A 25,883-nucleotide genomic window follows, 5' to 3' on the forward strand; every position below is an offset into this window, starting at 1 on the left:
GTCGATTTTCTGCTACCCCCTTTTTCTCAGTCGTCCTGTTTTTTTTTTCTTTGTCGTTCAGTAACTCGGAAGTGACGTGAAACACGTGCCCGACCGACAAGTTGCTGCTGCGGCTGCTGCTGCTGCTGCTGCAGGCTTGTCAAATGACGGCGGGGGCAATACTTACTTTGCGAAAGTGGGCAAGCTTTTCATTATTGCTTTTCTCGGTTCATTAGAACTTTCTTGCTGCTCCGTTGTGAAGTGGCTAATGTTTGAAGTGGAGCGGCCGGTGAATGGTTGGTCTTATCTGGTTGTTTTTGTTATTTGGCGGGCGAAAGTTAGCGGTTTTTATTAAACTCACCGAAAAAGTTGTTTTCTCTTGTGACTTTTTCCTTCTACGTGCTTGGTTTAGTTTTTAGTTGCTGGCTGGTAGGAGGCTAGAAAATAACTGAGGTAGCGTTTAATTGCTGCCTATTTTTTCTGTTTCGGGTGAAATTGTTATTTAAATTCATTAAAGTAAAGTGTATCGTAAACTCGATTATTTATTAGATACAAGGTTGCTGTATTGAATTTTATTAAATTTTAACTTGCGCTAAAAAATGTATGTTTTTTTCTGGGAGATTTCTGGCCTTTTGTCGAAAATTGAAGTTAATTCCCTCGTTTATTTGCCCTAGAAAAGATTTGATACGGCGTGTTGTGGTACGTTAGACTGGTTTGGCTTATTACAGCTCGATGACAGCCCGTCAATATGTTCATAATGGTACAAGCTTTGCCATTTTTTTGAACAAAATATAATAATACATGTTTGTGTAGCTTTCTTACCATTCTATTTATGATTGTAACGATACCAAATATGGTTACAGAGCATAAATGTACAGCTATGTATAATATAAGCTCAACAACCATCGTATCCTGGTTTTTTATTGCACAGTACAGTGAATGCGTTATCTCTTCTCGCATGCTTTACTACCTACATCTTCTACTGTTGACTATCATTAGCATTAGCTTCATTACCACGAAATCGATCCAAGATTCATTTCCAGGCCACTGTACAGTTGGATGCCATTGCATATAGGGGGGGGGAGAATACACACGCACACAAACAGTACCCCCAAAACGTAATCGATGAGCTAACACAGAGAGAGAAAAAAAAAAAGAAAACAAAAAGTCTCCATCAAAGTCATCGGACTGGAATGTTTGCTGCTGCAATAGCGTATCATCGCGTGGATGATGTGATAATGTTGGGTACCATGCGGCCCAAGGTGTGATGGGAGTTATGACTGGTTTTCGTCGGATGAAGGTTCGAGCTCAAGAGCTCTCGATCGCCACGATCACCTGGAACCAAACGAACAGAGGGCTGTGGAGGCAGACTGATCTTGTCGAAATGGCTTTTGGAGTCCGTCTTTACCGCAAGATCAGTCATCATCTTATTATTCTTCTTCCTATTGCCCTCCCTCTCGCACTCCATGGTGGTGTGCCGGTGCACAGAGCACGCGTACATTTTTTTTATCGTTTTCTTTCCCATTATGTCGTTTACGCCGGGCGCTGCTGCTGCTGCTCCACAACCCAAGCAAATGGGAAAAGGTAGCAGAACCGGTTTCTTTTCTTTTCTCACCGTTTATCAGAAGGCCACTTCGTTTGGTTTCATGGTCAGAGTGTGTGCTGTGTGTGCGTTTTTATTTTTTTATTGTTTATCTCGTTCCTCCAACTCGCGCCACCGCATCGATGTTTTGCGTCCTTTTTTCAAGTTATGCTGCTATGCGCGACGTGCGAAGCTTACACATTTGCACACATGTGTTACGCATCGAACCCTAAACAGCAGCAGCATAGCAGTGTCGTGTGGTATATGGTGCTTTAATACACGTTTTATGTGCTTGTGTGCGTGTGGGGTTTCTTTTTCTCATTTAAACAACTCGCATTATAAACAAACTTCCTACCCTGGCTATGAGTGGAAGCAAAGGCACTCCCTGTTATTTTTTTTTCTCGATCGAAGAATTCGAAAAAATATCGCCAATCCGCAGGATGTATTCAACACAATCTGAAGATTCGCAGGTTGAACATAAGACCTTCAAGTAAAATTCCATCACCAATGAAAGAGAGAGAGAAATAAACGAAACAAAAGTTCAAGATTGTAAAGGGAGGTCTTCTCCTTCCTGGAGCATAATATATTAACCCCCAATGCAGTAAATATATCCTATAAAAGGCAATAAACAAAACGCTAGTGATAAATGCAAATAACGGTCAAGGATTTCGCGTAATACTTTCGAACGCGTCCATATCCACGGAACAGATGAAAGCTTACTGTCAATCATATTTTGTATTGCAAGGTATTTCGTAACAATTTCGCAATTACGTGTTGAAGGTATAAAATGATGCAAAAGAGCTTTTATTGAAGAGAGGTATTCTGTTAATCCGTGTTTTATCGGCGTTTTGCAGAGAAAACATTCCTTTCTGTGTTGATGATTCTCCGTCTGTGTTGATGTAATATCAGTAATAATCCTTTTTACTCACACCTCTTACTGATCGCATAAACTTTTCGCCAATGTTGGCTTGAATGAAATGAAGCTTATCGCTTAACAGAAAGAAAGCATTTAAATAATGCGGGTTGCTTTAAATGCCGTAAATTATTCCACACACCATCATACATAGGCATATGTGTTTGCTTGTCCCATTGCTTTTGGCGTCTGTTTGTGTGTTTCGGGAAGACACTAATTTATGATTATTTTGTGTCAACGTATGAATCATGTCCTTTCACAAACATAATAAATAACAACTGTTCGACGTGTGTGAGTAATTAAACATTTTCAGTTGAAATGTTCCGAAACACCAAAAAAGCTCTCCAAAAGTTTTTGAAGTAGACAAGTCTTGTTGGGTTGGTGGTGGTACTGCATAAAGAAATAGTGGACTTGATACAAAATCTAATAAAAAACTGTCTCAAAACCATTAGTCAACTACATCGAATGCCATACATTTTCTTCTTTGTTTGTTGTCTCCTTACGGCGCAAGACATTACGGGAACAAACTCTCTTCTATGCAAAACAATGTACAAAAGTCGACTCATAAACACCTTACCTGAAGCATTTAGCAGCTGGCTACAATTTGATTTAAATTAATGTCCTACCTCTTTTCTACCTTTCCTGTTCATTTCTAGCGACAAAAAAACAGAACGGCACCACGATGCGCTCGAACAGCCTCAACTCGGGCTCCCGGACACCGCCGCTAGAACGCAAAAGCAGCAAGTTCAGCGCCTTCGGCCGGCTGTTCAAGCCGTGGAAGTGGCGGAGAAAAAAGAAAAGCGAAAAGTTCGAGTCCACCTCAAAGTGTAAGTTGCAAATGGTTGCTAATTGATTCTGTTGCTTTTGTTTCTTGTGCCTTGTTTCTTTCGGTTCATGCTTACTGCTCGCGAGAGGAGGTTCTGGGACTGTATGGGTCAACACGGTTGTCCTTATGCTGTATCCCTCTCTGTTTGGGTAGTACACAAGGAAGCAGCTTCTGTTGATTTGATTTTGCCTATTATGAATTTGTATTTTCTTCTGTTTCACTAATTGCATTTAAAAACTAATTTCTTTTACTTTAAATTTCTTGGAGTTTGCGGGTTTTTTTCTTTAACTGTCAGTCTTCATTAATATTCTTGTTTATCATTTTAAATCGGACATTTTTCCATTTTACTAACAATTTCTCACCTTTTTCCATCTTCTTTTCTACTATTAATGTACCATTTCATTAACATGCGCTTGCGTTTGTTATCTATTTTGCCTTACATTTTCGTTTTTTTATCTCTTTTCTTACCTCTTTTCAACTGATTGCACGCGTGTGTGTGGCCCGTATATTTCATCTTTTGCTCTGTACATCATCCATTCAATACACTCCCCCACGTACCCCTGTCCTGTGTGCCTCAACAATTTCGCTAAAACCTTGCACGAAATGATGGAAATATGCAGCGCTCGAGCGGAAAATTTCAGTACGTGCCAACCGGGAAGAACTTGTACAAAAGGGCATTCTGCTGCCGGAAAGCCCTACATCTGCACTATCGATAGCTGGTAAGTAGTAGCGCGCCATGTGTGGGACCTTTTTTCAGTTGCTGGTCGGAGGGGTGGGGTCAATGTAGCCAAACCGAGTGCTCATCCGATTGGCAAAAATTGCTGTTCAAAATGTAGGTCATTCACGGGGGTCACAGGGGGTAGTTCACAGTAGTTTGTACATTTCTGTTGAAGGTCCCGGTATTAGTTTGAATTTCGTTTAATGTTTTTGGTTGAAACAATCGACTTTTATTGTGTATCAATTTGATTTGTCTTTTATTTCGCATTACAATTGCCATTAAAATTGACCTTAGAATTGTTGCAAACAACCAGTGTCATCATGATATGCGACGTGTCTAATCGATGAGTTATGTTTCCCATCCCCTTTTATCATTATGCCGCTTCCGTTTGTTGCTGAACTGCTGGTGTATGTCCGCCATCAAATGCCTACGCGCTAAACACATCAACAATGACACCGACAACGATCTCATATACGCAATTACTGAACTTCCACTGTTCTATTGGTTGACTATCACCTGTGGTATGGGTGTGGGCGCGCGTGCGTACTTGTATGTGTGCGTGTGTGTGTGTGTGGGATTGATACTTTTGCTCTCGCGTGTTTGTCATTGCCACCACATATTATTTCCATCAACAACGATTGATCCCCCCCCCCATCCCATCATCTACGTACACACAAAAACAATGACGAAAAAACCCACCTTCAAAACACCGAAGCCATTTGCATCAGTCCCACGGAATCGGTTACGTGGTCCACCTCAGCTCACAGGCAGTTGCAAACCTTCCATCATCAGCCACCGCCGCCGCCACCCCCAATGGCGTCGCTGCACTATCGAAGTCCAAGTAAGTGGTGGGGGCGCTGTTCCGGTTTCAGATCGGAGGGCGCCCGAAGCATAACATCCCCCGCGTCTTCTCTGCCCTTAACTTGCGTGCTCGTTTGTATTTTATTTTTGTTCTTCGCACTATTCGATGTGATTGTTTTTTTTTCTTTTGTTTACATTCTATTACTGAAATGAATTTCGTTGTTGTTGTTTCTACTGTTGTATGTGATCGCTGCCGATGTTGTTGTGTGTTTTCATACGTTTTGTCTTGGTGTGTTAATTAGACATGAGTTGGTTGTAAATATAGTCACACTTTAATCGTTTGTCTATTAAATCCTTTTTTAATCAGACTTATACACATTTCTTAGACATTTTTTCAAAAATTCCATATTTTGTGTGTGTTTATCGTGTAAAAGCTAAACGTTTCTTTTTTTTGTGTTTCACCATCGTTAATAGTGCCATTTTCCAACTTTAATCTTTTCGCGTGGTGAATATGAGTCACATCTCTGCAATCTCCCACGATCCATCTTAGTCATTAACCGGTATTGCAGTTCACTTGCAGACGGATTGTTATTTGTTTGTTTGCGAATGTATGACATATGTCAGCGATATTCATTTTGCACCATTGACCGAATTATAGCTCAGCATTTTGCACTTGTCCACAATAGTAGCTCTCGTCTGTGGCAGAAATTATTAATTTCGGAGTGGGTCTTACCATTTACGGAAGAGGTATCTATTAATTTGTATTAGTGTGCCGACCTGCTTTCCTTGTATGGCACCGGTTATAAGATCACCAATCATCGATCCAATGCGATGCATGGAAATATTGTGGGATAAAATGAAAACATGAAAATAAATTTAAAAATTCTTTTATTACCATTATAAACCTTTGCAATAGAAATTCGTTCGTAATCATTTTCGATTTTATATGTCCATCGTGTGGCTGTCTGTGCGTTAGCGAAAACAAGAACCCCTATCATGTGCAAATCACCACTTCAAAATCACCACCCGAGTAGCGCCATCTACGTTACATGCTTGAATTAGTGAACCATAGATGGCGCTCAAATCGATGACCGTTATTTCAAAGAGCTGATGGATATGCATGCAACATTTTTTTTTTGTAATTCAGTGCTACATTTTATTTAATTTTCGTATTTTTGTAATGATTAAATATTTAATATCTAAGAATATGCTTCACAAAGCGATAGGCTCAAAATTACATTTAGATCTAAATGTATAAAACCTTGTATACGTTCGTCCGCATGCGTTTGTACAAAATGCACTCTCGTTTTACTATTCGTAACTGTATTGCTATCACTCATGCACGAGGTATTGCATTAGATGTTTCTGTTTGCTTGGTATTGATAAATTGATGAAATTGTGTTTTTTTCTTCTTCCTCCACCCCCCCTCCCCCCCTGCTTACCTGATCCTGTGCCAATGTTACAGACGAGGAGCAATACACGATCTACAACTCAGTGAACGGAACGAACGGTGCCGTCCTGCCAAATCTCGCAACCTCTGTCAACGCACCAAATAGTACTAGCATAGCGAGCAACAACGTGCCTTTATCGCAATCGGCCCAGCAGATCAGCAGCCTCGGCGGCGGTCCAGGCGGTGTCGGCACCCCGGTTGGTTCACTCAACCTATCGGCCATCCTTGGAGGTGGTGGCGGCGGTGCTATGGGTCCCGGAGGACAGCTGGTCAATTCATCCACCGGTGCGGGTGGTGGTGGTGGTGGTGTAATCGGTGCAAACATGATCAGTGGTAGTACGGCTGGCAGTGCGTTGGCCAGCATTTTGACCGGAAGTGTTAGTTTAAGTGGTGGTGGTGGAGGATCTGGCGCCAGCGGGTCAAGTGGAAATGGTGGACCAGGCGGGGGAGGTGCAGGTGGTGCCGGTGTCGTGCTAGTGTCCGGGCTGGCGCACTCACAATCCGCCCATCAGATAGGGCAACCGCCGCCACCGTCCCTCGTTCACGCGCAGCTTGCCCCGCACCAAGCCCTTCAGCAGCAGCTACAGCAGCATTTCGCGAACGTAGCCGCCAACGCCAGTGCCAACATGAATCAAGGTGAGTTTTAAACTATTTTTAAATGTGGTGTTTGTAGTATGTTTCCATTGCATTTATTACCCTTATGGCTACGACTGTTTTGGAGGTGTCTACAGGTCTTAGTGGACTATTCAACTCAACTTTTATGACTTAGTTCTTGAAAATACGTTGATTGAAGATAATTTTCAAAAGTAAGCTCTTGCGAAACGTTAAATTCATACTAAGAGGAAAGTTTAAGGCTTCCATGGGAATGCAATGTTGCTCAGAGGTTATGTTCCACACAAGTATTTTTCTTAGAAGTTTAGCAGTTAACTATTCCAAACAGTGTGGAGTAAGCTCTACAAATAGATTGCTTTTGATAATCTGCAAGAACTTACTATGTTTAGTTGCTTTTTAACTCTTATTTGAATGGCTGTTATACTTTCACGGGAGCCTCGTATAAGGATAAGAAGCATTGCAATTTGATTTATGTCGAAAACAATCTTACCTTACCCTGTAACTGCTCCCTTGAGCCTCCCTTCATCGTTACATGCATTGTCTCTTCGGAGAACACAAAATTCTTTTGATAATCCAGAGAAAGCACTTAAAAAGAAGTCTGAATTCTTGTGATTCCATGTGTCCAAAAGCGCTTTGTTTTTTTTTCGTTTTTGTGAAAGGAAGCCATGTCTAACATTTATGCTTTAGCGTTATGCGCTTGAAGCAGTGTATGTAAAACATGTAAACTGTGCGCTGTTCAGCAGGAACAGCTTGTTTTCTCGTTTAAAATACTTAATACTGAATGAATGTTTTACTTGTTGATGATTAAAAAAATCTGTAATGTGCAGTAGATCGAAACAAACCTCTTTTCTAGTAAAACACATTATAAGCTTATAAACGTTCTAGTTTAACCATTAATAAATTCAATATTACCTGCTCAACTTCTTTAAATAATGTTTTTATACCAACCCAGTACGGTTTGCTCCAGTTTTGTACGGTTTGTTTTGTGTTATTCTAACCCACCGAAGCTTCTTCCGAGAACAAAAACGTTCCGTATAAACAAAATCTCAAACCTTTCAACCCCGTTGATCGTATGTTACACCGTTTGCAGCGGCGTTACACCGGGTGAATTATGTCTTCCAGTTCCAGCCATCCGGGTGTCAGTTTATGCTATTCGGGCTGAGATTATACACTACCCGCTTCAAATTGCCTCTCCCATTGGGGCTCCTGAACGGGAACCATGACACACTTTGTTGCCCGATTTTCTAGGAAAAAGCGAAAATCTCTTGGCACCAGCACCAGGCGCCTCCATTGCCAAAGCAGGCGATGGGAGGCGATGGCGTCCTAGTGGCGTGCAGTTTTCCCGGAAAATTTCCTGAAACCTCCTGGTTTTGTATTATGTTGTGCTCTCTTTCTCTCGCTTTTTTACTCTCTCTAAGTTACTCGCCATCTTACCATAGAGTCAGTTGTGCTAGTTTGTGTATGCAGCTACGAATCACAGACAACAGTGGAGCGCATCGCGTACGAATCGCGTGGCCCCATTTGTGTGCGTGTGTGTGTGTGTTTGTCTGTGTTTCGCGGGGAGTAAGAGAACTAGTTCAACTTAATCCCTCGAATTTCAATGAGCTGGGTAGACTTTTCAGCTCTGCTTGTACCCATTACAAAACATGGGCGGTTTGGCGAAAAGACAAGATTCCCTGACCTACGCTGTTCGAGCGTTAAGCTTTTTGCTATGATATTGGGTATGAAAAGAACATCTTCGTTGTAGATGATTATTTTTTTTCTCCAATCTTAAATGGAATTCCTCTCTCATGAGGTGTGTTTTCCATTCATGCAAATGTATAAACATGGTGCTCCAGTTCTAGCCATACATGGGCTTTTAGTGGAAACTCTGAACCATATTTCGCTACATAATGCTAACGCTTGCTTTTAAGCAATGTGGTTCTCTTGATATCTCACATTCGTATGTGATGCGTTATCAGCTGGGTATGAAATGAAATATTTGCCCTACACACCGGATTGGATTGTGTTTATTTTATTTTGTACGACCCGATGGACCTCTCGCTTGCTAAATATACAATCTTATCAGTGTTGCCGTACTCAATCGAGACTGCCACTTGATAGGCGTTACGGCGTTGTGCTAATAGTAGATTGGTTATTATCTTTACTGTCGCCACTAAAGAAACAATGAGAGCAACAAATGCAATCAGCTGTCGATTCCATAACGAGCAGTTCTTTTGTTTTGTTTTTTTTTGCTATAAAAATATTCCACGGTGTGTACCTGTAATCGACTTGCTAATATGATGGATGCAATACAATCGTAAATATTTTGATATATTGAAATGCTGCAACATTGTAGAAGCGTAGTTTAGACGCAAGAAAGTGTCTTACTTGCTTTGTTTTCAATTGATGAATATTGATCCATTGTGCTTCACCACAGATCTACGTTACAGGATATTAAAGTAACGAGCTCAAGGTAAAGAAGAGACGGGACAAACAACGAAACAAGAGAAGTAATGTCGTACACAAGAATAAGGTCGAGTCGAAATCAATTTCAAGCGAGCTTAACAAGATCGACCTTTCTTTTTTGTTTATCTCCAACCAACTCCATGTAAAAAGAGGACGACAAAAAAACATACTACAGTACTTACATGAAACAAACCAAAACACACAAAAAACGTTGCTCAACGTGAGAGAAACATAACTCTACAGCATTGCTCTCTTGTACGTCGAAAGATAACCCTTGGACAGCAGTTTGAATTGAATGTCTTGCAATGTGTAATCCATTTCACTAAGATGGAATGCTATGATAAGAAAATTGGACGCGAGTTGCTGCAATTGCGGTGTTTACCCGATAACGATAAGGTTTTGGCGTGGACGGCTTATCCAATCGATTCGTAATCCATCAGTAATTCAATGGAACGAATCGCAACGTTTATTCTGTTTGTTTGCTTGTGCATAAGATAATTCGTTTTGTGGAATGTAGTGATCATAGCAAAAACGTAAAATATTAAGCTTAAGTTTTGTGTAAACTTATTTGAATTAGTTTGTAATACTTGAAGGCTAGAAAACTCTAAAAAACCTTTGAATATTCAATGAGCACTGTACAGAATAGTGCAAACGAATGCAACATAGCTCACCATGTCTCGAAGCATAGCACTTAGATGCAGAGCAGATAAATCTCGTTGTGGCATCGAAATATTCTGCATGCATGACAAAATACCGGATTCCAAGCCATCTGGGCGAAGAGTGGGTGGGTGGGTTGGTGGGTCGGTTAGTTGTAGTGGAGAGCCAAGGTGAAGAAACACAGGAAGCGGAGAGGGGTGTTGTGTAAACGCGCGGTCTCAGCACATCGTGTTCGTGGTTGCCGGCAGGATTGTACTAACACACAGGCGCCATAGTCGTCATTTTGGTTTGGATATGTGCGTGTAGGCGCAACTGTTTCAAACACATACACACACATTCACAGCACAGCTACCCAAGCAGACGAGCGGCTCGTCCAGAGCACACCAACACCAGCGCCAATGAAGCCGCCCCTAGACGGTTGGTGGTTGGGCGGCTTCGTTCGTTCGGTCGCCATTTGTATACCGCTCCCGTACGCCAGTGTATGGGAGAGATTGCCAACGAGAAGCTCTCCTTTCCGGCGGTATGTTTGTGTGTGTATGTGTTTCGGGGTTTTCAGTGGATGTAGTGCTGGCCCCATCGGTTTGTATATTCCGGTCAGTAAACAGCGGCCATTCGTGCCGTTCGTATCTCGCGCGCGCACTACATTTTTTACAGTCGGCGTGTGCGTTGCCCTCGTTCGCTACCCCCTTCTTGCTACTGTTCCCGGTGCTTCCGGGGTTGCGTTTTGGGGATATTTGCCATACATTGTGTGTATTGAGGGTGTGCAAAACCTTTCAGAAGAAGAAAAAGAAACAACCTCCACCAAAATGTCCCGTGCTGCTGTCCCGAGTGCAAATCGTGCTGTGAGCACGGGAGGGGTGGACAACCCTTTGTGAAAGTGTTTGGCGAGAAGTAAGAAAACCGTGACGACATGTAAATTGCACAAGGTAGAAACCACCACTACCAGAGAGTTTGTGTACGAAAAAAAAGTGTAGCTTGTTACTGGTCGAACGCAACACGGGGTGGGTGCCAAATGTGGTGTGTCAAGGTGGTTCAGTTTTTTCGGTTTTCGGTTTGAATTTAATTGGGCTGGGTTTGTGTGAAAGTGTTACAGATGCCAGATATTCTTGCACGACGAGGTATAAGGCTACACCTTTGCTGCGTTGTGAGTGAAACAGGACCAAGCAGATAAGCGGAGTGAATGAAAGAGTAGTGCGATGGAGAAAAGGATAAAGAGAGCAAGCGAGCTGGGAATAGTGAGTGTAGCGTGACAGCGAAAAGTGACGATGGTGGAGGATAGTTATGTGCAATCTAGCTTTTTTCAAAATGTTTACTAGCTCATATATTTACTGCCATAATGCATAGAATGTGTGTAATGGGTTTTGACGCACCTTTGTCGAACTATGGTGCGCTTTGTTCCGTGTGCGTGTCTGTGTTTGTTGCATGTATGCGAATCTTTTTAGTGGGTGAATGGTATTTACAAGTTTTACCAATATGTTGTCCTCTCCTGGCACCAGTAAATCGAGAACGGAAAACAGCACTCTTAAACTATCTTCGACAAGTTTTCCCTTTGTTGAAAGAAATTCAATAACCTTCCAGTACCACTATGCGTAGTGTCTTTGCAGACGTTGAGCGATAGAGTAACACGGGTTTCACTTTGCAAAGGGTGTGCACCTCAAACCGGTTCTTGGAAAGTTGTCACGAACTTCTTCGAGCAGAAAGCAATATTGAAACGTACAAGGGCAAGGGTTAGAGCATAGTGTCATGCTACTGTTTGATAATGATGGTGCAAAATATGTTTTTTTTGTTTTTCAGAAAGTATGCTCAGGCTTTAATGTTTCAATTGAAAACTTTAGTCATGCTACAAAGCTTATCCGTTTCGACAACAACAGTAATAGCCTTGCACAATGTTCACAGTCCCAGTGCTTTTAATTATACTTCGCTTTTTTGCCCCACACACACACACACACACACTCACACTCACACTCACACTCACACAATGGCAACGCTGCTGCGCTCCCCTTGCGTAGTGCCATTTTCTACACAAAACAGTGATTTATGCTGGGGTTACGATGCACGTGTTACTGGCTTGCTAGTGGCATTGTTTGCAAACGCTGTAAAGCGAGTGACTTTGCGCAAAGCCCCTTTTGTTTAAGGGCGCTCTGGTGTCTGTGTTGCGTTTGAAGTTGGTGATGAATATGGGTTGGGCCATATTACTTTGGCCGTAATGTTGGCTCCTCCTGCAACCAGGGGACAGAAAGGATGTTAAAATTAATGCGTCAAATGGAAAGCTCTGGCTGCTACGAAACTGTGTTGTGGAAATTGTTATACACTTTAAAACACCACAGCAAACCACCATCTTGCAGTGCTCGTCACAGCAGTGGAAATTACTAAACCAAAGTATGCCCAGTTTTGAAAGCAGGCTTTTCATTTGTCCATTCTGTGTCCATGGCTGCACGCGTTTGTATGTGTGTGTGTGTGTGTGAATGTTTGCGTTAGTGTGGTGGCAGTGCACTACGGGCGAACCCATTATCGACCTGATGCCACTGGACGTGAACCTTACTGCTGCCGCTGCTGCTGCTGCTGTTGCTGCTATTGCACACTTAGCATCGCGGTTGATAGCGCGAACGGGCGGACGGAAAAGCATGATATAACAGATAGAACTTCCAACCGTGCGCGCGCGCCCATCCTTCGTGTGTTGCACGTTGTGGAAGTGATTTTTCTTTTGCTCGCAAAGAACGGAGGGAAAGCGAGCGTGTTGGGGGATGCATGGGATGGGGCTAGCAAAGTGCATTTCGAGTGGGTCTTGCAATGGTTACCGCGGCGAGGTAAATTCGGTACGCGCAAAGCGCCCCTGGCTGAAACGTGGCTGGATAAAAAAGCGTGCACACGGTGTGAGAGAAATATTTAGTTGCTTCTCTCCTTTTTTTCTGTGTGCTTTGCTGTCTCTTTGCCGACTGGTTGTGGAAGGTTCTATATTTTTTTTTACGTGATCGTTGCATGTTTGCATTCCTGTTCCGTACGCTGGATAAGATGCAGGAAAGGAACGATACAGGAGAAATAATAAGAAGGGAAGGGGTTTGCTTCCATCTACGTAATTTCATTCCTTTGCTAATGTTTGCAAGGGCAGTAGTACGTTTTGCTTGTCAGCTCCCCGGATACCAACGCGATAACCCATCGCACGGGATGGAAAAGGTGATTTGATGGAAAAAGGAAACCTGTGCACCCGAGTATTGTAATGCCTTGTACACACAATCCTGGCACGTGGAATCTATGCCCGATGCGTGACTGGCATACCGCAAGCGTGGTCGATTTCTTGACAAAATGGGTGTGTGGAGGTGGTTTCACGTAAATATGTGTAACGTGTTTTATGAGCAAAACTTGGTTACTAGCATCGATGAGTAATTTGAAATAGTTCGAGCAATATTTAACCGCTATTCCAGGTTTTTTTTTTGTCAAAATGCAATCAAAAATGTTACCTTAACAGTAATATTTGAATCTCGCCTAGTAAAACTGTCTATCCAATTCCGTTGTGGTACAAACAAAACCAACCAAGTAAACGAAACGTCCCATTTATCCTGCAATCCACTCTGTTCTTCTGTTACGCTTTGTTTTCTGTGTATTTTTAGCAATCTTATAAATACAATACCTCAAACCCAGCTGGGCAAGTTTTGAGACAAGCGGTTGTACCCAAAACCTCGAGGCAACAGCATTCCGATTTGCATCCGTCATCATACTCGAACCGTGCGCGCCCGTGTGCAGAAATATTAGCAAAGTTTTTCGCTCTCGCTCAGTGAGAGTGAAGCCATGAATTCATTTGCTGTAATGAGGAAGCGAAACGGTGAAATATCACTTGCAAACAATGCAAAACAAACGAGAGAGCTTGCAAACTCTGTATTGTGTGCTACATGCATTGCTCCTGTCGGCGTGTCGTGTCGAAGCGGCCATGCCTAGCGATAGCAGCTGTTGCGTTAGTTAAGCTTTTTTGCCTGTTAGAAAATAAAACCACCAATGTTCGCCTCTGCCGTGCTGGTGTGGGCCATTTTAACCAACAGGCCAACCAACCGGTTCCGAGCGAAACTATATTTATATTTTATTGTTTGCTTGTTCGTGACGACCCTCCAAGTTTTGCGACTATAAAAATGGTACCCCAGGTGCGGGTGTTTGTGTGCATTTTCCAACATTCAACGTCGTGTGTCGTAAAGAAAAACCAGTTCAAACTAGCTTACGCTTTTGTGGCACTTTTTCTCCCTCTCTCTCTCTCACCTTCTCTCGCTTTCTCTCGCTTGTCCGTAGGGGGCGACGCGCACGTCTTGTTGAGTGGTTTTTGAGGGCAGTGCTTTTGCAGTGCCCAACTCCTCTCCTAGCACCGTGCAAACGTCAGTTCTCTGTTCGGCCACTTCAACCTTATGGCCACATATTTCCTACATATACCCAGCCACACAGAAACACACACGCTACGAGTGGCTTTTGCTCGATTGAATTGTAGCCGAAACGATTAGCGCTCGAAGTGTGTTTGTTTAAAGGAAATCAAACAAACTTCACCAGCAATCGAAATGCCCGAGAGGAGGAGAGCGTGAGTGGCGGAGGATGTTTGCGATGCTTCCGAAAAACCACCACCCTCTTCAAATGTGCTGCCCCGTGTGTGTGTGCTGGTAGAAAAGGTGGTTTGCTTGCAAATGGGACGGACACCACGGGGTCGGCTGAGGCGATGAACAGCAAACTGCCGGAATCCGACGCAGAGCAGTACCGGGGCATGGTGGATGCTTCCAAATGTTATGACTGTCCTGCTGATCATTAGCATAAAATAGCACCATCATCTTTCACCGTTTCTCGTTCCTTCCTTCCCGTGCCCCCTTTTTATGGGTTCGATCAGCTGTGGTTGTGTGTGTGTGTGTGTGTGTGTGTGTGTGTGTGTGTGTGTGTGTGTGTGTGTGTGTGTGTGTGTGTGTGTGTGTGTGTGTGTTTGTGTGTGTGTGTGTGTTTGTGTGTGTGTGTGTGTGTGTGTGTGTGTGTTTGTGTGTGTGGTGTGTGTGGTGTGTGTGTGTGTGTGTGTGTGTGTGGTGTGTGTGGTGTGTGTGGTGTGTGTGTGTGTGTGTGTGTGTGTGTGTGTGTGTGGTGTGTGTGTGTGTGTGTGTGTGTGTGGTGTGTGTGTGTGTGTGTGTGTGTGTGTGTGTGTGTGTGTGTGTGTGTGTGTGTGTGTGTTTGTGTAAAAGTGCGCTTGGAAGCCATTGAACGTGAGCGATGACTAATGACGGTAGCACACGACAGCTGCAGACGGCAGGAAGTGGGGGGAGGGCAAGCGTGGCTGGTTGGAATGGAATAGCCGATAGCTAATTTGAGTCTAGGTTTGCGCGCGTGACGCTGAAAGGACGAAAGGACAGTAACATCCACCTTTCCCTCCGTTCTCGTCGGCGGTGTGCTGTTATTGTTGAACCCTTGTCAACGACGAAGTGTTGCTCATTTGCAATCAGAGTGCCAAACGCATGGAAGTGGATGGAGTTGGCCGCGTCTCGTATGATAGCGCGCTGTTCGGGTGGGGGGGGGGGGGGGGCATAAACAATAACTGGAATGGCTAACAAAGGATGCGAAGGCTATCGGCGTAAGGATGGGATAGAAAGCAGTTCGTGGTGTGCATTTGTAAGGGGGTTGGGAGAAAGGAACGGAAAGACACAGCCTCTGTTGGCAAATGATTAATTCAATGATGTCTGTTAATTCGGTATTGTTGCAAATGAGTAGAAACGGTGGTGCGGTGTTGTCGCTATGTTCAAAGGAGTCCATCCTGTCGTTCTGTCGCATCACGTACCAGGCGTCTCCATGTAAGGAATCGTTTTGAATAAACGAGAAGCACCATGCGTCTCCATTGCAGTTGGAATAGTCACGGATAAGGGGAGGCAGTTAGATTATGCGATAAACGACACTACAATAAAGAGTAAATAGGCTAAAAACTGCTACATCAAACACTCAACCTTTAGCGACATAATTTTTACTATGTGAGATATAATTATAATTATTTTGATATTTTAACTAAAAACACGCGTTTAGTTCTAATAAGATAACCTAATTCAACACGTCAAAACACATTAAAAAACCCTGTATAATTAAATGTGTTCTATAATAAACACTTCAATTGATTCTTCTGCAATATAAAGTTGTACCACCGTTTGGGGCATCCGCTGGAATGACTTGGGCAAAAACGCCGCCTCTTCCAAGCAAAGAACGATCAAATTACACAAAGTGTGACCGTTTTAACGCACTTGTTGACTGCATACCGCTTCGCGCGAGGATCTCGTTAGTTTCTAACGCCCGTTTCCATAAATTCCCTACCCAGCCCGCTGCTGGTGCTAAGGCACTGTTTTTTTTCACCGCTATAGCCACTTCCTTTATTTCTCTTTGCACAACGGCGGAAATGTCCTCGTTAGCAAAGTGCGCCCGGCTCTAAATGTCATCAGGTTGGTGTCCGGGTCGGTTCGTAGCGGATATGGGCGTTGGGATTTTAGGCGAGACTGTGCGGCTGTAAAACGGTCAGCGTTCGTTGCTTATTAGGTCGCGCAACCGTTGGGGGTATGTGTGTGTTTGTGTGTAAACGTGACAGGATAAATGTTTATGTCTTTAGATTGTCGCTGGCCGTGTGCTTTTTGCCCTGTTGAAGAACGTGTTGCGGTGTGCAGACAACATGTTGTGCTGTCTGGGATTAGTTAATCTATCGTACAGCGTTCGCTCGGTGTATTGAAACATGCTTTGAAATGGGTATTGCGCCTTTTCTGCGATCAATAAACGCTGCTCGCATAAATAATAGAAGAAAAAAAGGCAGGATATGAATAAGGAAATAACATATCGATCCACTTGCGCATGCCATTACGCGTATGTAATTCAATTTGTGTAGTAAAATGAAAAATCATTGCTCGTTATGCATTCCAGCACTTGGTTTATTGAAACACTTTACTCTTCCTGCTTCCATGTACATCTACGGCATCCTTTTCGAGTACGGTAAAGTTGTGTTGTGTACGAGACTCGAGTGAGCTGAAGCGATTAGTTTCACTTCATACCCCGCATGCTGAAGGAAGAGGAAACGCATGAAACACTCATATTTTAGCTCAGTTTCATTTGCATCGTTTGCAGAATGACGATGCTATTGTTCTTGCTACAAGCAGGAGAAGACCGTCTTGGGAGACGGCTCATCCCGGGGTGGCACATATCCATTCGCTTCGTACACCGGCGACGTGCCTTTCTAACGTGAGTGCGCACTAGAATGCATGCATCCGTGGCTGGGTGGAAAATGGGAATGCCTTACCATTCGTTCGCATTCGAACGGAACAGTCTAGCGCAGATTGATGGACGTCTTGTACGGGCGGACTTTAATTTCTCATTCTCAAACCGGTGCACTCTCCTAACAGATGCAAGCAGATGAGAATATGGATGCGATGCTGTTTTTTCCGTTTTGAAAAACCGGTTCCGTTTGCCATTCGTTTATATTTTTACGATCCCGCAGCACAACTGCGGGAAATCATCATTGATCCCACTTGGCCAAGAATCTGTTGGGCAATTTTTGCTTTTTCCCCCCAACTCCTCCCACCTTCTCAAACTACACGTTGTCCACGGTGTTGACATCGTGACGTGACCGAAAATTGTGCTCAATAAGGGACGGTGGCACAATTTTGCAAACCTGACGGGGGCGCCCTCGCTCGATTTTGGTTTCGGTTCAATGGCAGGGCAAGGGCCGACCGATGCGATTTTTTGCTCATCAATGAAGTATAATTTTGCTCTTTTTTCCTCCTTTCCAAGCACGTTCTTTTATAAACCTTCAACCGCAACACCTCAACTACAACCGAGCATGGATGGTGCCGGGGCAGCAAAGTTTCCGCTCGCTGAGCGGGCTGAAAGCTTTCTCAATTATTTAACCTTGCTCTGGTCCCCATCCGGGCGGGCCACCTCCACCTCCTTCTGCTAGCTTATGAATCGACATCGAGCTTTGGAAAATTTCACAAAACTTTTTTCCGACTGCTGGGGACTGTGGGTCGTTGTATGGTAGGACGTGTCACCATCAAGCGAAGGGTGCGCCGGCTCGAGTGAGGGCGTCGTTTTGGTCTCGCTGGAAGGTTTTTTTACTGACCCGTTTTGCTGTCCACCATTCGGTAAATTCACATTCTGCCTTTTTTTTTCTTCTTATGTGTCGGTCACTGCTAAACGATTCGTGCTGGACGACCTCATCGATCCCGTTCTGGTTGTTGGGTTCATTAAATTAGAAAATTGATGAAAACCGACGATTGTCCTTTCTCGGTCAGTGGGGGGAGAGCAAACTGTGCTTTACCTACCCTTGTCACGGCCACCATCGCTACACCGAACCGACCTACGCCAAAGCGGAAGGGACATTTCACGCAACATTGGGCGGATAATTGCGATCGATTGATTAGTTTTGAAAATTGAGGTTATCTCGTCGCGTACAATTGATGTCGGTTGTGCGAGTGGTATGGTTTTTAGTATGGGCTTGTATGGGGGGCGAGCAATATGGAGCAATTATTTCTACTAAATCTTTTATAACTGTATATAAAACATGTGTGTTTATATAAAAAATCATATAAATAATATAGCTAACCGTTTTCTTGACCAGCGTGTTGATACGTATCTAATCTTACCAAATAATCTTTTACCTTGGTCGTAAAGCATAACACGAAAAATGCATTTGTTGATAAAGCAAAGACAAATTAAAACGCAAAAAAAAACTTTCCCTATAACTGTCATCCCTCTTTTCGCTAGGATCTTCCAATTAAGCTGTGTCAACTGTCAACATGACACAGACAGGTTCTTCTTCAACCCAATAGAAAGCTTAAATTAGAGTTTTATTAACTGTTCATTTTTATGTTAACACAACTCTCTGACACACACAAACATATACAACGGGCAGCCAAAATAGCAGCCTTATCCTGTCTGCCTGGGTAAACCCCCTTACCGTATGGCCGTTTAATGGCTGGCTGGGTCCAGATTGCGAATCAATTGTGCTCACCGACGGAGAGTAGCAGGAAGCGTGTGGGGGAAAGAATGTCGCCTGTCTGGGGAAAGCTGTGCGCTGTTACGAAAGGTCATTTATGTTGTGTGCACGTGCGTGTGCGTGTTCGTTAAATTGGTACCGTTTCGTGAAACCTTGTCTGTGTCCCGGTCACGGAGAAGCCCTAAAAAGCCCTACCGACGACCACTCCGGATAACCGATTACCCGGAACCGATGACCGGTACCGGTACGCTCTATCATAACTTTGCGAAAAGAAAAGGGTTGCTCATTCGAAAGGCCTGCTGCTGCGTATGTTCGGGTATCGTGTATGTCTCGCACGACAACCATACCTTTTGCGTGTGAGTTTGGGTGTGGGTGTGTGTCCAGTTCGGTGGTTGGATTAGAGCTTGAGGTTCCAGTTCTGTCAGACCACTCTTCTCATGGACACACCACCATGTGTGCCGTGTTTTCTGCATGGGTGGTTATATGAGCTCTGCCCACTCCACATGTATATAAGCTTAGTTCTTTTTTTCCCCAGTTGGACGTTTTCAGGCGTTGGTCCCACCTCGGCCACGAACTGAAGGCAAGAACAAATCGTTCCAAATTCCTCCCGGTCTCGGTAAGCGGATTGTGGTGAAGCGGTCTAACGAATTCGCGCTCGTTAATTTGAACCTTTTTCGCCATGTTTCGAGCTGATCCGGCAGCAACGTTATACTGTCGCTTAGGGATGTATTGCCTGGCTAATATCTAGTGCTGCTCCGGGAAACCAATGTTATGCTTTAAAGACATTTAACGGCAAAAGGATTGGTTCAATGTACCATCAGAGAGCAGGCTGTTGGTAAGACACAAATACTGGCAAAATTATTGCCAATGAATAGTATTTCGTCGCTTTTTATTGAGGTTTGATGGTTTTATATGAAGTTTGTTAAGCTTCATAAGCGTGTTTGTGCTAATGAAAGTATTTATCCAATAATACCAAAATGCATACAATAAAATCACTTTCATACTTTGGCTCAAAACATTGTACAACGTTTTCAAATCCATTTTCTTTGAAAACGTCTTACTTCATCTAAACAAAAAATCAGAACCAAACTGTCTTGTAGCACGCTAACCGGCAGGCTTAAAAAAGCGGGGTTTGCTGTTCGGGGCTTAATTTAATTTAATCTTCACTAGTCTGACGACAACAGCTACCCCGCTACCTACACACACACACACACACACACACACACACACACACACACACACACACACACACACACACACACCACACACACACACACACACACACACACACACACACACCACACACACACACCACACACACACACACACACACACACACACACACACACACACACACACACACACACCACACACACACCACACACACACACACCACACACACACCACACACACACACACACACACACACACACACACACACACACACACACACACACACACACACACACCACACACACACACACACCACACACACACACACACACACCACACACACACACACACACACACACACACCACACACACACACACACACACACACACACACACACACACACACCACACACACACACACACACACACACACACACACACACACCACACACACACACACACACACACACACACACACACACACAACACACACACACACACACACACACCACACAACACACACACACACACACACACACACACACACACACACATACACAACACAGAGTTGCCCGTTAAGAAATGGCGGCATACCGTAGCTACTATCAGCTCCGCTTTACCCCGGTCGGTCGGCTCTAAGGCACGATTCGTGCGTCGCTCCCGCGGAAAGCGTTGCAGTAGAGATAATTTAAATAATTACTGCTAACATCGTTAACACTTTGTAAACACAATTCCGGCGAACATATGGTTGTGTTTGGTCGCGAGAGTCGTCCGGGAGGAAAGGGCAAGAAAGCGAAGAGCAGCTACATTAATTGAACGACAGATGTTTGCGCAAATGTGCGCGAGCGTACCTTATATGGTCGTTGCTTTGCTTGGTTCGTTTGTATAGTGGCAAGAGCGGGGTTGTACGTGAAATTATTGGAATTAAATAGATTTGTTTATGGCAGGAACTGCGGCAGCTTAATTTAAATAACTAATGGTTTGGCGATGTTAGCTTCTCTTAGGGAGATGCAGGCACCCTTTGATGGTGCTGTTTGAGCAAATTGTATCTTGAAACCACTTCAGCGGTTTCCTTCTAGCCTGTAAACTAAAACCATTTCCAATAATCATTTTTAAAGCGATTACCCAAATAGCCAAGCACCAACTAGCGAGCACTGTTGGTGTGGGGTGTATGCTTTCACCTTTAAACGACACCAGTTACGCAGTCGCGCCAAAATACTAAATATTCCACACACAAGGGTAAGCGCAGCAAGCGACGAGTGGCATGCATTTTTTATACACTTTGCCTTCCGTTGCGTTCTTAAGCAGCATTTGTCCTACTCTGTTATTTTTTTCTTCTCTCCATTACACAATTGTTATTCATGTTGCCCTTGGAACTTGAAACGGGCTGTAAAAATTGAATAAGCCCCACAAACACAGAGGCTCAAGAAATATTCACCGTCTACGCTTTTTTTTTCACTCTGAGCAGTGTGACAATCGCAGCCCTTTTCTGTTTCGCCTTGTATAGCCTTTTGGAAGCCACAGCAACATAGCAAGCGTTGGTCAACGAGTAATCCTATAACCGTGTCTGTTCGGTCCTACGGGATTTCATTTCTGTATCATTATACTTTGTACGGATTGGCTTCAAAATAAGGACACACACCGTATCGGTGTACCTGGAGGGTTTTGGCGTACGATCAATATAAAGAACCAAATGTGCGTGTGTTTTGAAACTGTATGAAAATTATTTCACTAAAAAGTGGAACGTGGTTTATCAAAGACTTTGAATAGATTGGGCTTTAAAAAACTGTATTGAATTGAGGCTGAGGCACGGTTTTGTGAAAAACTGAAATCTGGAATCGTATTACTGCGATCGATCGGACCACCACCACATATCCGAAGTCGGCTGTGGGATGTGTCGTTATGGTGACCATCCATTTTCCTTCCCGGCGAAATTAAGCCACAAATACAGTGTCGTCCGTCGGCTCGTTCCGTTCAGCGATCCGATGCTTCCGCCCACTGTTGCAATAGAGATGACCAGCGAGATTTTGAACGTTGTCTGCATACCCGCTGGGACCGCTTGGGATGTTTCAATGGGGCTCCCTCCGCTATGTGCCGTGCTGGGTGGATAATTCCTGCTCTTGTGTTCATCCCCACACCCGCCTGCTGCGAATTGACCGTTGGGAGTGTTGGGGAAAATGTGTGAAATTAAGCACCATGCCACCGGGGTCTGATTTTGGCACAGTGAATTCATTTTTACGCTACTGTTCTGAGCCACTACACTACTGTGCGCGTTGTGGTTACGGCAGATAAGGCACTGAGCACTACTGCGGCTACCGATGGCTGTGCGTCCCCCAGGGATGACAATGATTCATTCATTCTCATGTGAACAGAAGCTTACGCAATGCGATCGAATTGGATCGAATCGGCTCAGCGTAACTGCATTGCAATTTGCTTTAATCAAGTACGATACTTAACAGGTTTATTTCAATTTTAGGTTGAATATGAATTCGTTTTACTGTGCGGAAATAAAACACTGCCTTTTAATACGGTGGATTCTTTTTAAACGGCCCTATATTGCTGTCCCCCCCCCCCCCCCCCCCTAATTGTACTCGTTTATTCCCCGTGCCAAAGGTTCTTTCAAATGCTCTTTACGCCCCGCTGTACATGTGCTGCACAGGCTCTTCTTTTTAGATGCCCCGGAAATGACCCATAACGGTAACGATTATCGTTAAGTTTCCGGTGTGCTGCTCTTCCCCTCCCCCCCCTCCCTCTCCAGGTCGGTTGTCCTGAGTAAAAGTTTGCGGTCGGTGGGTGATAGTGGAAAGTGACGCACAAAAACTAGGGTTGCGGGAGGACAAGTTTTGCCAGCGGGGGGTAGGGTACCGTCCTCTCAGTCGAGTTTAGTGCCGTGCTACTCGTATGTGTGTGTGTGCGTGCGGAAAGTTCAGTTCTGTGGAAAAGTTTTTCGCTCAATGAAGAAAACGCTCTCGAGCCTCCGCAAATGCCGCAAATGCCTCCGCGTGAGAGGTGGGCACAAGACAAGGGAGCTAGAGGCAATTGGGGGTGGTACGTCTATTGTTTTATTAATTGATGATAAGCAAAGTTTTGGCTCCGATGCACCCCAAACACGTTTGCTCTTTTTGCTCCCGTGTGGTCGTTTTGGGGGAAATCGTCAGAGCGGGCCCGAATGGTGACGGTGCCACAGTGTCGGTCGGCTTTGGAGGTTTCCCGTGTGGTGTGGCTTTTGGAAACAAGTGTGATAATCATTATGTTTGGCCACACACACGTCATGCCATGTTTTGGAAAGCAAAAGTTGGTCACCATCGTTTTGGGTACGCTCGATTGTAATGAAGAAGCCAAGAAGGAGGGCGAAATAGAAGTATGCAATTAAGATAGGATCCGTTGGGATCATTCAAATGATATTAATTTAGCATTTTAGTTTTTAAGCTGTAATTATTATTTAACGCCTTTTTATTTCATGTCTGTTCCGATACGTCGTAAGCCGTAAGATAGAAACAAATGTGTCACTTTTTGCTGTCAAAATGGTACACTTGTGCTCTTTATCTCCTTAAGTTACAAGAATAAAACTAACAAATTGATAGTAAATAGAAAGGATAACTAATATAAAATTATTTTATTTTATTTTTATTATTATCCGTGTAAAAAATAGAAATGTAAAATATTCTCGAATAGTCAAAGAAAAATTCATAGGAAGGTTTCCCTCACATTTCTTTGACACACTTTTATGTGGGTGTGTTCTTGTTTGTTATCAGCAAAAACATCATCAAATTTGAAGAGCCCCTCATTACTGCTAATCGCATGAAATGTAAACCGTTTCGTCGTAGTACAAACACCCGGTGGAAAGCATCCCCCGGCAGCCATCGGTTTATGAGGGCTTTATGCTTTCGATGACGGTAACGAGAGAGCAAACCATTGCACTTCTACTGCCTGTCATCATGTTGCCTTTTTTTCTCGGTTCGTTTCGCCTCGCCCAATGCCGCGCTGCTGCGTGGTGATGTACGCGTCATTTAGCGTCGCCAGGGTCGGGGTAAGCATGTGCCTTGCCTTGCTTCTCCGTTGGATGACTTTGTCACATTGCTGAAAATGATGTACCTGCCAGCTCATCGAAAGAAGTCAGCAACAACAAAATCCGACTTCTTTTCCCTAGCTGTGGCACCACCAACACCAGTCCGGCTTTGCGTGTATGTGTGCGCGCATGTTTACCAAAAGCAATTATTAGGGCGGCCACACAACGAAACGCGTTCAGTGGTGTTAGTGCAAAAAAGTATTTGTTAGCCGGTTTTTAGTCCTTTTTTGTGGAACTGCGCGTGCACGGGATCAGTGTCTCGGCGGACACACGAGAGCATCTGGAAGCAGTGCCAGTGTTCGGCAGTTGATGCACATGCGCAGTACCAAACCATTCGCAACCTGGCACACACACCAGTGTAGCGGAGCGTGGAAAACGCGCGCGCCTTCCTGTGCAAGCGGCAAGGAGGGTGATATCAACACATCCCACAGCAGTGTTTGTGTCACTGTGGCGATGTGCCGCGGTGTTGGTGTGCCTATACACAAATTGGTTGCGAAATGCGCCGGTATGCTCGGCACACCGGAGATAGCATTACAGTCAAGCCGCCAGAGGGGTGCCAATGCGTCTTCTTCGTTGCACAGGAGTCCGCACAGGTATAGCGCGCGTGCATCACCACTTGTGCATTTTCAACGCAATCTTTAGTAAAGTGATGGCTTTTCTTGCCTACCAAGTACATATGGGGATGTAATTGGATATCGTTTTTTTTTTTTGTTTTACTTCGTCCACAAACGACGCATGTGTGTGTGTGTTAGTGTTTGAATAAAGGTGAATACAAAATGTACCTTCATTTTGTTAGACCAAAAACAACAAACAGCAGTGGTGTAACCCGGTCATAATGAAACAGTGTGGTTTTCAATTGAAATTTAACCTAAAATTCTATGTTTTCCTTTGACAGTGACTTACTTAGTTAGGTAAACAATGAAAAAAGGTTTATATTTATCTACAACAACAAATAACATTTGTGTGCATTATTGGGCCTTGGACAGGCATTTTTCGATTGCTGGCGAAAATAATTCTTGCTGTTGCTTTTCAACAGCTACACCTGCACAACACAAGTGAACACCACACGCTCTTTGGAACATTAGAAGTGTTTCAAATAATAAAGTGTCCCTGCTGTTGTTTTTTCCAACTGGTTTTTATGAACCATTGTCACGCCATTCTATGCCACAGTGTAGGTCACCGGTTGATTCCTACAGGCTTTCATGTAAATAATTTGACTTATTGATTTCGTGAAAGGCTAGCAATTTGAAGAAAGGGTTGCATATTTCCTCTGTATGTGTGTGTGAGTTTAAGTTCATGATATGCTCAGCTCAAACGGTATAGTAAAATTATAATGTGAAAGACAATTAAAGAAAAAAGGCGTTAGTAGCGTTGGACGATAGTTATTCCAAATAAAAAAAAATAGGATATATGTGTTATTATTAGCACTTTTTTTTACTGAAATGTTAATGAGAATCGATTTAAATTTAGACTCGCTCTAACATGTGCGTGTTGAAAGGAAATGTTTCTTTTACAAACGAGCAGTAACTTTTCTTCACATCATCATCCCGTACGCCGCTCTCCCTCTCTCTCTCTCTTGCTCTTTCTCCACTACCTGCACGCTCATCGATACAGCACTGGGTGAAACGTACGATTTACTGTGTTTGTGTGTTTGCTAATGGTTATTGCAATTTTACAATCTTGTGCA

The 25,883-nt window shown here is 43.8% G+C and overlaps 1 protein-coding gene across 8 annotated transcripts in view; it reads left to right on the forward strand.

The window, feature by feature from the left end:
• The window catches only part of LOC121591706 (homeotic protein female sterile), a 141,720-nt gene that overhangs the window by 43,724 nt on the left and 72,113 nt on the right, over window positions 1-25,883 (forward strand). For 6 of the 8 annotated variants that reach the window (XM_041912541.1, XM_041912538.1, XM_041912537.1 and 3 more), the window contains 4 exons: window positions 3,131-3,301; window positions 3,921-4,019; window positions 4,734-4,859; window positions 6,285-6,905. In XM_041912541.1, coding sequence (XP_041768475.1) covers window positions 3,131-3,301; window positions 3,921-4,019; window positions 4,734-4,859; window positions 6,285-6,905 — 1,017 coding nt within the window. The remainder of the gene's footprint in view (window positions 1-3,130; window positions 3,302-3,920; window positions 4,020-4,733; window positions 4,860-6,284; window positions 6,906-25,883) is intronic. The other 2 variants (XM_041912542.1, XM_041912543.1) reach the window with 2 other exon arrangements.

The sequence above is a fragment of the Anopheles merus genome, chromosome 2L (assembly GCF_017562075.2).
Source record: "Anopheles merus strain MAF chromosome 2L, AmerM5.1, whole genome shotgun sequence".
NCBI lineage: Eukaryota > Metazoa > Arthropoda > Insecta > Diptera > Culicidae > Anopheles > Anopheles merus.